At 36.7% G+C, this 11,574-nt stretch overlaps 2 protein-coding genes across 3 annotated transcripts; one reads left to right on the top strand and one right to left on the bottom strand.

Annotated features, from left to right (window-relative positions):
- The first annotated feature begins 208 nt into the window (after positions 1 to 208).
- Positions 209 to 5,207, top strand: LOC109208170 (zinc finger CCCH domain-containing protein 32). The gene is made up of 7 exons (XM_019371224.1): positions 209 to 617; positions 733 to 875; positions 1,964 to 2,026; positions 2,179 to 2,298; positions 2,379 to 2,666; positions 2,750 to 3,067; positions 4,656 to 5,207. Exons 1-7 carry the CDS (start codon positions 524 to 526, stop codon positions 4,932 to 4,934), a joined length of 1,305 nt encoding a protein of 434 aa, XP_019226769.1. The 5' UTR covers positions 209 to 523; the 3' UTR covers positions 4,935 to 5,207.
- A 1,072-nt stretch (positions 5,208 to 6,279) lies between these two features.
- Positions 6,280 to 10,859, bottom strand: LOC109208169 (BTB/POZ domain-containing protein At1g03010). 2 transcript variants are annotated; one of them, XM_019371222.1, is made up of 4 exons: positions 10,501 to 10,859; positions 9,132 to 9,198; positions 7,518 to 8,714; positions 6,280 to 7,243 (listed from the first exon to the last, which is right to left on the bottom strand). In XM_019371222.1, exons 1-4 carry the CDS (start codon positions 10,590 to 10,592, stop codon positions 6,710 to 6,712), a joined length of 1,890 nt encoding a protein of 629 aa, XP_019226767.1. In that variant the 5' UTR covers positions 10,593 to 10,859; the 3' UTR covers positions 6,280 to 6,709. The 2 variants fall into 2 exon arrangements, with proteins under 2 accessions (XP_019226767.1, XP_019226768.1); XM_019371223.1 differs by lacking the exon at positions 10,501 to 10,859 and adding an exon at positions 9,317 to 9,861.
- Positions 10,860 to 11,574: the final 715 nt, after the last annotated feature.

Genomic DNA, 11,574 nt, shown 5'->3' on the forward strand with positions numbered 1-11,574 from the left:
ACAGTAATTTCGAATTCCAAGGTTAACAAGTGTCGGCTGCTATTTGTTTATTTTCAAGAAGAAGAAATTCGTTAGAGACAACAATTGCTAAAGGGTAAAGGGAAATGAAGTATTTCTATTTTAATTTCTCAATTTACTAGGGTAATATATTTATTTATTTAATAGGAAAGGTGTTGTGCAACAAACGGGACATGCACACTGTACGGACATTGAAGTGTAGAGTGAGAAAACGCAACAGCAAAAGTCTGTTTCTCTAAAACTCGTATCGTATCACATACAGATGGCAATCTCTCCTTGGTGTCGTACTCCTCTTTCTACCCCCATCTTATTGCATTATACTACTCTGTAGTAGTAAACATTAATGTCTGTACATATAATATATACTCTTGTGATCAAGATCAACCCTTTTCTTTCACTTCCCCACAAGTGTGTGTCTTTTCCACTCTCCCCGATCTCCTAATCCCTTGTTTCTTCCTTTTTTTTTTGTTTTGATACTCTGAAAATTGAACAAGAGACGCAAATAATGGAGCTGTACGGACGGTCCACGGGAAGTAACGGGTCACAATCCGATCATCAGTCAGAATGGGTTCCGGTGGAGCAGGAAACGGCTCTTGATGGTGGTTTTTTTCAATTTTAAGAATTTATACTTTTTGATTCTTTTTTCTTTTCACATGTCTACATTGTTTTTCTAGGGTTTTTGACAATGCTAATGTGGTTTTTGGAATAATGTAGAATCAATGCAGAGGTTGGGGTTATGGGGCAGGGAAATTTACCCGGAAAGGCCTGGTGTACCCGACTGCTCGTACTATATGAGAACTGGGTCCTGTGGATACGGCGCCAATTGCCGCTATAACCATCCTCGTGATCGCGCCTATGTAAGTTCCTTATACTGCTTCAGTTGGCTCTCATGTTTAGCTAATTTTCACTTGCCTAACTAATTTTTGTTTTAGAAAGCCCACTCTTCTACTTTGCAGTTTGAGGAGATTTAATATCTGCATAAAATCCAGCATTAATTTATGTAATGCTCGATTACTACTCCCTCCCGTCCACTTTAATTGACTTTTTGGCCTTTTTATATAGCACTACACAATATTTGATTTTTTGAAGGAATTAACTTCTTTTTTTGAAAGTTGCCGTTGAAGTAAACAGTCTTGGAGTATCTATTATATTTCCAATGAACAAACTAAAGATATAATAAAGGTTAATACGGTCAATTTCATTGTTAATTAATGTTAAAAGGTGAATTCTTTAATATGTGTGAAAACAGCCAAAAAAATCAATTAAATTAGACCGAGGGAGTACTATTTTAGTTTTTATCATAAATAATATGTAATGCGGGAATTTACATTTTATTTTACACGGAATAGTATGTGGAATAAGAATGTGAGTATTAGTAATACGTAGATTAAAAACACTAAAATGATATAACTGACCCTCATAATGTGAGCACAGTTTTTTTTTGTTTAAAAAGTTAAACGTTTATTTTAAGTTATATTATGTATACTAATTTGTAATATATTAAACTAAACATTCAATAAGAGATAATTCTTGCGTTACAATTCTTGCATTATTAGTCTCTGCATTACTTGTCTCTAAACCACATGACCACTAAATCCTTTACCATTTCACCACATTCTTCGGTGGTTCATGTTAAGTTAATTGTTCTCCTTTCTTGTATATCTATTTGAGCCTATGTTATCAAGGCAAATGTTAGTCACACAGATTCTATGAGTTTTTCATTTGGAAGTCATAGTCGAGAATGAGTTCTTTCTCAATGCTGAGGCGGATCCAAGATTTTAGTTAGCATGTGTGTAGATTGCACCCACTCTTTCTTCGCGAGAATGGATGGGGGTAGAATTGGGCTACTTCCATTTGCTTAAATGTTTTTCTGAATATGTTATATTTTTATGGACGGGCAAGTGTGAATGCCTACATTTATTTGGCTAAGTGATTTTGTATTCAGGGTGGTAAGATGCAGTTGGAACGAGTTGAGTTCCCAGAAAGATTGGGAGAGCCAATGTGCCAGGTACTCTGTTTTCAGTGCTCGAGAGAGTGGTGAAGTTTGATCGTGTTGTTTCTTTTAAAGCTCAAGTGTTAAGGTTTTCTGCTTTCCTGAATGTAGTATAGCATTTTTAATAATTTTGATTTCATTGCTGATTGCATAATGTTCATGCGCAGTACTATTTAAGAACAGGGACCTGTAAATTTGGCGCATCCTGCAAGTTCCACCACCCCAAGAACTTGGGTGGATCCTTGAGCAATATACCACTAAATACTCACGGATATCCATTACGCCCGGTAATTGTTTCATGGTTTTACACGTCTATGCTTGTCTTCACTCTGTGCATTAGCCATCTAATTTTCTACAACTACAACAGGGGGAAATTGAATGCTCCTATTATTTGAAAACGGGGCATTGCAAATTTGGTATAACATGTAAATACCATCACCCTCAAACTGCTGGTATATCAGTGCCAGCACCTGCACGTCCATTTTATCCGACAGTGCAGTCTCTTCCTGCTCCTCCTGAGGAATATAACAGTGCATCAACTGGTCTTAGAGTAGCAAGGCCTCCACTTTTACCCGGTTCATATGTACCTAGTGCTTATGGTCCAGTGCTGCTTCACCCAGGAGTGGTTACCATTCAGAACTGGAGCCCTTACTCAGTAATACAAAGATCTTCCCTCTATCAACCTTCTACAATGATGTAATTTCTTTTCTAATGCGGTGATTAATTTGCTCGTTGCAGGGACCAGTAAGTCCTGCACTATCTCCCGGTGCTCAACCATCTGCTGGGGTGACATCTATCTATGGGATATCGCAGCTAGCATCTTCTACACATGCCTTTGCAGGGACTTACTCCCCATTACACTCAGCTGCTAGCCCTTCGAGCAAAACACAGAAGGAAAAGAGTTTTCCAGAGAGACCTGGTCAACCCACATGTCAATACTACATGAAAACTGGGGATTGTAAATTTGGATCATCTTGTAGGTATCACCATCCACCTGACTGGATTGCATCAAAGACAAATTGTGCTATCAGCCCCTTAGGCCTTCCTTTACGTCCGGTATGATAATGTTTCTTCTTTACGCCCTTTGTTTGATTTTACAAGACAATTTAGAATCTAATCTGGGTAAATAAGTACACTTTCCCTTTAAGATTCTTGCCTATTGCATGGTAATGTGTTATCGATAGTTAATGTATGCTGGACTTTGAGGTTCCTTATTTTGAGTTTGAGATAAAGTTAATGAAACAAGAAAGAGGGGAGAGAAGTAGAGGAAGCGGTTTTTTCATATAATTGTAGTCTTGCTTAAATTTGGTGCGCACGTGTTATAAAGTTCTGACTAGTGAAGTTGCATTAGCTGTCTCCTGCCTTCATTTTGATTATTGTAGGTTCACGATTATGTCTTCATTTTTAAAACTCAAAAGAATGAATCAAGAAGGTGTTTGGATTTTTCTGTATTTATTGAATTTCTTTAACATCCTCATCCTATATATTTCTTGAGGTACAATGTTTGAAGAGGAGGTTCTCCTAGTTTAGTTCCTCTTAACTGTTTAAAAGTCCCATGCAGTTCTACGGAGATATCTGTAACCTTAGTGAAGGGGTTGTATAACTGCATTACGATATGTCAAGAGGTAAACCTCAAGTTTGCCATGAGATTATCAAGTTTGTTCATGAGCTGAGCTTATTCCTTTATAGGATCTCATCATTTATTTAACTATGTAGTCATACAAAATGTCTCCATTTAACATGAAAATTAACGGATGCGTACAATATGCTGTTCATCAATGAGGAAATTCATGTTGTGCTTTATTGCTTAGTCGTGTCAGCAATTGGCGGCAGACGTTCTGTGAGTCCAGTTTTGTCCTAGCCTTCTAAGATATAAAAAAAAAAGAACAGATACTCGAGCTAATTACTGTAACCGTGGTATAGTTACATCCATGGGGTGAATCCTAAGTTTGTCAATGTTCTCTATTTTGTTAAATTTAGTTGACTTCACTATGCATTTGGATTTGTAGTTCACCAAACTCTTAAAGAGATGAATTTCTGCCACTGTTTGGTCATAAAGAAAATGATGAATTTATTATTTTTTTTTTTTGCTTCCCTAACAATTTTGTTGCAGGCGTCAAAGCGTATACCGAATGTATGTGTGCTATTGCTTTCTCTGATGGTTACTGCTCTCAGTCAGATGCTGTTATTAAGAGCTATGGGCCTGAATACTTTGTTTGTTTGAACTGTAACTTTCTTTTTTGTGCATGGTAGGTAATAATTGCTAAGCTAAGGGAGGTAATGATCTGTTTTTTCCTTTCTATCGAGCATGCTTTTCCTAGTCATTTCTGAATTACTTGGAAGTATTTCTTGAGCTGGGAGGGAGTAAGCATATTGTTTTATCAACTGTCATCGCTATAATTAGACGCGCATGGGACTGCTCACACTGAACTGCCTTTGCAGTTGAGTTTTCACGATGTCAAAACTTTCCTTTTTTTTAGGGGAGACGGAGTCAGCTGAATGCTACTGTTTCTTTACCCATGTAAAAAGAGATGGTTTATATTCTGTCGTGTTTGTCTGGAAAATGGTCTTGGTTGACTTTCTGAAACATTTCTTGTAAGTCTTCATGTTTGAGTGTTCCACTGATGTACATTTTATAAAGCAGGGGGTGCAGCCTTGTTCCTTTTATCTACTGAAAGGATTCTGCAAGTTTGGCCGCGCTTGTAAATTTGATCATCCTATGGGAACAGTACAATATAGTTCATCAGCTTCTTCTCTTCCTGATTTACCAATTGCTCCCTACATGCTGCGATCTTCCTTTGCTTTCGCTCCCACTTTGCTGCCGGAGTTACAAGCTGGATTTGTTTCAGGGTCAAAGGTGGACGCCGCCTCTTTATCTAGACCATCTTCTTCATTGAAAGTACAATTGGTAGCGTTAACCTAGTACTTTCTTAGTCAGGTCCTTTGCTCTCCAGTATGCAGTTATGTTGGGGAACTGATATTGAAATTAAAGTAAACTCGAAGCACTATGTATTATTCTTCCCTTGCTACATTGTATTTATACTGTCAGTAGAGAGCTTAATGTTGCTCAGTCAGGAATTGAAGTGTGTTTCTTCATCTCCGTTTCCCAATGTTTGGCATGATGTTCCCATTCGTCGAGATTGAGGGGAAATCTATTTTATGAATTAATAAGCCATATCTGCAGTTCTTTTCTTTGCATTTTATTATCGTCACGAGACTGCAAGGTTTCTATGTTTGCTGGGATTGCCCTCCCAATTCGGAGTTTTTTCCCTTTATTTTTTTTGAAGTTGCAACGTTGTTGACTGACAACAGTCGTGACTATAGTAGGGCAATAAGCTCTGCTCTCCCGCGAACCTTACTCTAATCAAAAGAAATAAATATCCCAACAACTAGTACCGGGAGAATTGCGCTTTTTTGAAGCGAAGATGCAGTAAATTTCGGAACCTTGCAAGTTATGGTCAACAGAGAAAGCAAGCTTCACGCTGATTCCATTAATATGGCTCAAGAACATGCGGTTGTAGTGCTAGCTTGTATCTCTCCTGAGCCCCCCAGTTGACATTTATGTTAGCATGATCTGCATTTTTCTCTAGAAAGCCATCTAGGAACCGGCCCAAAAGTCAGCAAGATCTAATATAACAACTTGTACTCTGTTTGGCCAACCTTCTCCAAGGCCAAAAGCACTTTTTTTCTTCAAAAAAAGTACTATTTTTTTTTTTCCGAAAGTTGAAGTGCTTGGCCAAACTTTTAGAAGAAAAAAAAAAGTGCTTTTGAGTAGAAGCAGAAGCAGTTTTGGAGAAAAATACACCTAGTAGACTTTTTTTTACAGCTTGGCCAAACACTAATTGCCGTTCAAAAGTGCTTTTCAAATTAATTAGTCAAACACAAACTGTTTCTCACCCAAAAGTACTTTTGAGGAAAGCACTTTTAAGAAAAAGCATTTCTCAAAATAAGCTGATTTTAGAAATGGCCAACATGAATGTTGCAGACAAGGGCTAGTCAATCTAATTACTGCATAGAACATAACTGAGCAAACAAAATGGAAACACGGGTGCTTGTTTTAGCCCAAGTTAACAGAAGAAAGAAAAATACTTGTTGCAATATCTTGTGAAAGCAATGTTAGACTATTGTCTGTTGAATCATAAGTATCAACATGATTAGCTGATATTATTCAAGTTTTTCTGATCGACGAGCATGAGTAATGGGGTTTGGATTATTAGTTTCATCGTAGAAGCCAAATGCAAGCAGCTGTATCGTGAATAGCCTAGAGATGAATTCATCAAGAGTCACCAGGGCTGAAAATTTCACAAAAGTTCCTACACATACAGAAAGACTTTGAAAGCTTGTAGCTAGGTGTGTTCGTTATGGCACAGGTGATACTGAGTAGCCATGAAACTCCTGAGCACACTTATAACAATAACTACTGTCTTATGACAAGTTGCATGCAATATCAAACGAGTATAAGAAATATTGGGGAAGAGCAATGGATCACATTGTAAAATTTTCTCGGTGATCGTGTAAGCTAACTACATGAAGCTAAAAAAACTCACACTTGTTTATATACCTTTATAGTAAAAGTTTGAGTGAGTCTCTTCTTTCAAGGTTACAATCAAAACACACTTCACTCAACACATCAACATCCTCCAAAATCAGCACTGTGAAACACTATATACTCTTTCTTATTCACATTAGAGTGGAGCATCAAGAAACCGAATGGCGCCTTCTCTTCTGAAAAAGTAACCGGCTTTCTGAGTTAGCTTTCCCCCCTATTGGCTTTAAATCTCTTATTCGGAATAGTGCATTGAGCTTGCTTAATTTCTTTGTGAATGACTTGAATAACTTATTGGCAGGATGTGACTTTACTAGCTCCTGTTTCATGGAAACATGATCTTTCTCTAAATCTGTAAGCCTCATTCTCATTCTTGCAACCTCGAGCTTCAGTTCTCTATTTTCTCTCCTGACTGATGCGTAGTTATCTCTCGGAGAGATGCATCCGCTTCCTGCTCCGCTGCCTGATCGCTGAGGGAACTGATTATTCATTCCAAAGAACTGATTATGGCCCCCATTCATTGCATTTCTCAGCCTGATTTGTTCGAAGTATAGCACTTGGACCGCCATTTGAACAGGCAACCGTTCATTTTGAGCTGCATGACTGCAAGCTTCTTGTGATAGTTTCTGGCAATCAATAGTTTTACAGAGTCGATAGCGTTCAGAGTCCTTAATGTTGGGATGAACCTGCCATGAGAATGTCATGCATTGTATTAAAACACATTTGGCCCGTCGGCCAAAAATAATTACATCAGCAGCCAAATATATGAAAAATATACACTGATTATGTATAAAATATGTTTATTATATGCATATTGTACATTAATATACATTCTGCCGGCTATTATTTTTGAGATTTGGCTATACTGTGCAGTTTTCCCATTGTTAAATTACTCATATGAGAGTACTAATTGTTGTGAACAGGTGATTGGAATAATGTAGATGAGGTTAAGCAGCTTACCTTGAGGAAAATATCTACAGCTCGGTATAATCCATCATAAACTAGACGGGCGTGGTCTGGAAGTAACTCAGCCAGTGCAATATACTTCGATGGAGTGAGGTTAGAATCGAGTGCAACTTCTGTTAGAAAATTGTCCAATAACTTTGACACCTTAACCATTGAGCTATGTTTGGGAGATCCAGGACTATCAAAGTCGTAAACCATTTCGCTTTCATCTCTCAGTGTGTTGTCCTCTTCATCATCCTCATCCAAATTCAAGAAAAAGGAAAAGATCCTCAAAATAGAATCTATGTCGTAGAGAGGGCTGTGATTGTTCCCATGTGGATTTGCAGGTATGAGAATATCTTCTAGAATTGCCTGATCTAGCTGCAGACTAATGCGCCTCTCTAGATCAGATCTGCAACAAGTGGATGCTGACGCTGCTATTGCAGATTTTAACAAACTTGAAAGAAAAGCCATTGGGACTGTACTTTTCCTGGATTGTGTTGGTAGTAAGCTAGCTATTGTTTCGACGACAACCCTTTGCCTTTTCTGCAAATCCAAATCCAAGAAACTTCCTTTAACCAACTGAGGATCCTTGATGAAAAGTCCCTGAAGTGAATTTTGGGCATAATTTATCAAAATTCTGCTGATAATGTCTTGTTTAAGACCCTTTGACTTCACTACAGATACAACTCTCTGGAAAAAATCTAGATTTAGCACAGTCAATGATTTTCCCCACCAGTCTATTGGTGTCTCAGAATCAAGGCTTTGAACAGGTTTGGGTGGGAAGTGATGCTCCAGCTTTGACAAACCAGATGTTAGTTGCTCTTTACAAGCATTGTTTGCAATTGCATTGATTAATCGACTAACGAGATTGACTTCTTCAGATGCCGGTAGTAGTGTTTCACAGCGATGAAGAACAGATATCGAGTTGGATATGCTTGGGAATACTGTATCTTTAAGGAATACTTCAGTACGAATTTCCAGGTTTTTCTCGGAGATATCTTCGTTCATTTCCATGAACTTGGATGCACATCTTAGCATCGCCACGTTTGATATGGTAATCTCAACGTTCACACCATAACAGAACTTAGCAGCAAGTTCAAATGCATCAGATCCACCAGGAAGACCGGTAAGATTAAGTCTTGAAATCTTTGTATCTTTGGCCTCTAGCAGCAGCTTTCTAATTCTTCCGCTTCGAGAAACTAGAGGAAACTGCAAATAGTGTGATATTAGCAATCACATTAGAAATGTTTCCAAGGTATTCTTCCTTCAATTTTCTTAATTTTAACAGGAAGCACATAACTTAGTCTAAGATCCACTACATTGAAACAACTTCAGCTGTTGTTTCTGACATTCAGACTGATGCATAAGTTCTGTTTTTACATCTGCCTTTTGACCTTTCTTTTCCGTCCCTATTTTGACACCATGAAATAAATTCTGTGTGGACACGAATGTCTTAATACAGTTGCCTACTTATAACAGCTAACATATAAATCATTTTCAAGCTACTTTAGACAGCCATTTCTTTGCAAAATTTATGCTTTTGAAGACTTGAACAATCCAATTTTGAAAAGATTGGTAGATCAAAATACGCGAGAAGAAGAATGATCTAATACTTCATATTTGTACCTTGTGAAGAGCAAAACTGGCAGCTCCTACTTCTATTGTAAGATCACTAGAAACATCAGATATCGGCCTGCAATAGAATATATGGTCAATGATTAAAAGTCGGAAACAGGAAATGTGTCAAGAAAAAACATATACTCCATAAACTTCTCTGTTTATATTTTTAGCCTAAGGTTTCAATAACTTACATCTCAACACTGTAATGCTGGATATTGGAACCTTAAAGCTATCTAAATTCAAGCGGATGAAACCTTAACGGTTCGGGGAGCATATGTTATCGTGCTCTAGCGCTTGTACATACGGCTACGATTTACGACCAAAAGTATCATAGGACACAATGAGTGGAAAAGCTCAAAACAAATATCTTGAATGGATACAAAGATTACTCAATGTGTTTAGATCCAACATAGCAAGTGGTAGTCGTATTCTGGTTTCTTTGAAATTTGTTCCTGGTTGTGATTTATCTTGTGGTCTGTAGTAATGTAACAGATAACTGCAGGACTCATCTGTACTTGGTAGAGGGCCCTCATTAGATACATAATATAGCTGTCTACACCATTCACACCACATGTTGAAACAAGAAACTTGAACACATTGGAATCAGGGCCACTATCATTTGGTGTAGGTGGTAAAAAGTCGAATATTTGATTTGTCATTTTCAATGATTGCAGCTGCTCATGTATAGTCATACTCTGCTGGTTCCTTTTATAACTTTAGGATCTGATAGATAATAACTTTAGATTTTAAGGTAAGTCAGCACCTGAATATGGTCTGTCATAAATGTTGGAAACTAAATTCTGTCCAATTACCTAACTCATAAATTCAGATACTTTGGTGGTTGAAGAGTTTAGTTTTTTTCTTGCATTAATTATTCTATGATCCATTTAGTTGTTACCAGTAAACTTGTTCCTCTAAGTGGAACTTTTAGTGATAAATTGCAGAAACCCCCTTTTAATAATCTCATAGTATTAGTATCTGAGGGGTAAAAAAAACCAAGTTAGCTAATTTTACTATGCCAAAAGAAATTAAAGATGTATCCTTTGTTCTAGGACTGAGCCTTTTATTAGAACTCAGCATAATTGACAATCACAAGTACTCAACTAACAAGCGATACCAATAAAGTCCTAAATATGTAAGTGTTGTAGAAATTGATATGGCACTGAAAATATGTGTATGATAAGCATCAAAATGGTAAGTATTCTGCTATAATAAGTTAAATTATAGTAGAATATCCATACAGTAGTATCAATGTATATAGCTTGAATTCTTTTAAGAAAATATGACACAAATGAAAATGGGCATAAAATAGTAATGTGAAAGTAGGAGTTGTTTGGTTAGACTATGAGAGGAAGAGATAGGTATATATAAGTACCATTCAGTAATATGTCTGGCACAAGAACTTGGACGAAAAGACCTCTTCCCAGATATGCTTGGCTTCAGTTCAGAAACAGTGACAACTCCCATCTTCTCTCAGCAAAATCTCAACTTCCCCAAAACCATTAACTTATATGCTTTTAATACCTAAGGACCCATTATTAATTAATACTCATAAATTAACCTCAACTTTATTTGCTGCCATGTTCTCTCTGTGTCAGTGTGTGTGTGTGTGAAGGGAGAGTAGCTAGAAAGGCAGAAAGCTGGAGTAAGAAAAGATCCACAAGAAACCATGCACGAGGGTTAGAGTTAAAAACATGAAATTGAAGTTATATACAATCATTTTATACTACTATCACTTTTAACTTATTACCACAGGCGGATGGCACATACATATAATCAACAAGTTCAACGAAATTCAATTATTTCCACGTGTGAAAAGTCACTTTAATATTTTAAAAATTATATTAAATTTTGATCTCATCTTTCAAAAGTGTAATGGTTTTCATTAGTGAGAAACTAAAGATTAAATGCATCAAATTAAAATTCTACATTTGCTTCTGAGTGTTATTTCTCATGTTATGTTATTAGGCTTGTTATGAAAAATTACTTGTTGTTGTAGGTTTTCTTTTTAATTTTTTTTCATAAGGAGGGGGACAAGGAAAAGAAGAAAAATATGTTGTGGTCTATTGATTAAGTTTGAACTCTCCACCTTAACTGCGGAAGACATCAAGTCATGAGTTAGCCCTCAAATCTTATTACCATAGTCTTGTAGATTAATTTAATTTGATTGTGTAAAAATTTATATAATTTTTGTATAGAGCATAAAATTCTAAAAAAAAAGAATAAAAGGGTTGAAATACTAACAATTTAGGGAGTGATTTTAATTTTCTTGTCTGGTAAAAAGTCAAGGATATGTTGCTACTTTTCGGTGAAAGGTGGGAAGAGTGACTTTTTTTAATTTTCACTATGTTTTGTTTTCTTAGAGATGGCTGGATTCCCGAATGTTTGCAATGCTTTTAGGGTTTGTAATCATGCCTAGTGAAAGCTACATCCCTTAAAAGATTAATCT

The sequence above is a fragment of the Nicotiana attenuata genome, unplaced genomic scaffold (genome assembly GCF_001879085.1).
Source record: "Nicotiana attenuata strain UT unplaced genomic scaffold, NIATTr2, whole genome shotgun sequence".
Lineage (NCBI taxonomy): Eukaryota > Viridiplantae > Streptophyta > Magnoliopsida > Solanales > Solanaceae > Nicotiana > Nicotiana attenuata.

What these genes read in the sequence shown, in the direction of transcription:
- LOC109208170 (XM_019371224.1), top strand. Translation starts at nt 524, where the DNA reads ATGGAGCTGTACGGACGGTCCACGGGAAGTAACGGGTCACAATCCGAT. An exon ending in GCAGGAAACGGCTCTTGATG is followed by an intron (nt 618 to 732) that starts GTGGTTTTTTTC and finishes GGAATAATGTAG; the next exon opens with AATCAATGCAGAGGTTGGGG. An exon ending in TAGGCCTTCCTTTACGTCCG is followed by an intron (nt 3,068 to 4,655) that starts GTATGATAATGT and finishes TTTATAAAGCAG; the next exon opens with GGGGTGCAGCCTTGTTCCTT.
- LOC109208169 (XM_019371222.1), bottom strand. Translation starts at nt 10,592, where the DNA reads ATGGGAGTTGTCACTGTTTCTGAACTGAAGCCAAGCATATCTGGGAAG. An exon ending in GCCAGACATATTACTGAATG is followed by an intron (nt 9,199 to 10,500) that starts GTACTTATATAT and finishes ATTCTATTGCAG; the next exon opens with GCCGATATCTGATGTTTCTA. An exon ending in CTGTAGATATTTTCCTCAAG is followed by an intron (nt 7,244 to 7,517) that starts GTAAGCTGCTTA and finishes TTCTCATGGCAG; the next exon opens with GTTCATCCCAACATTAAGGA.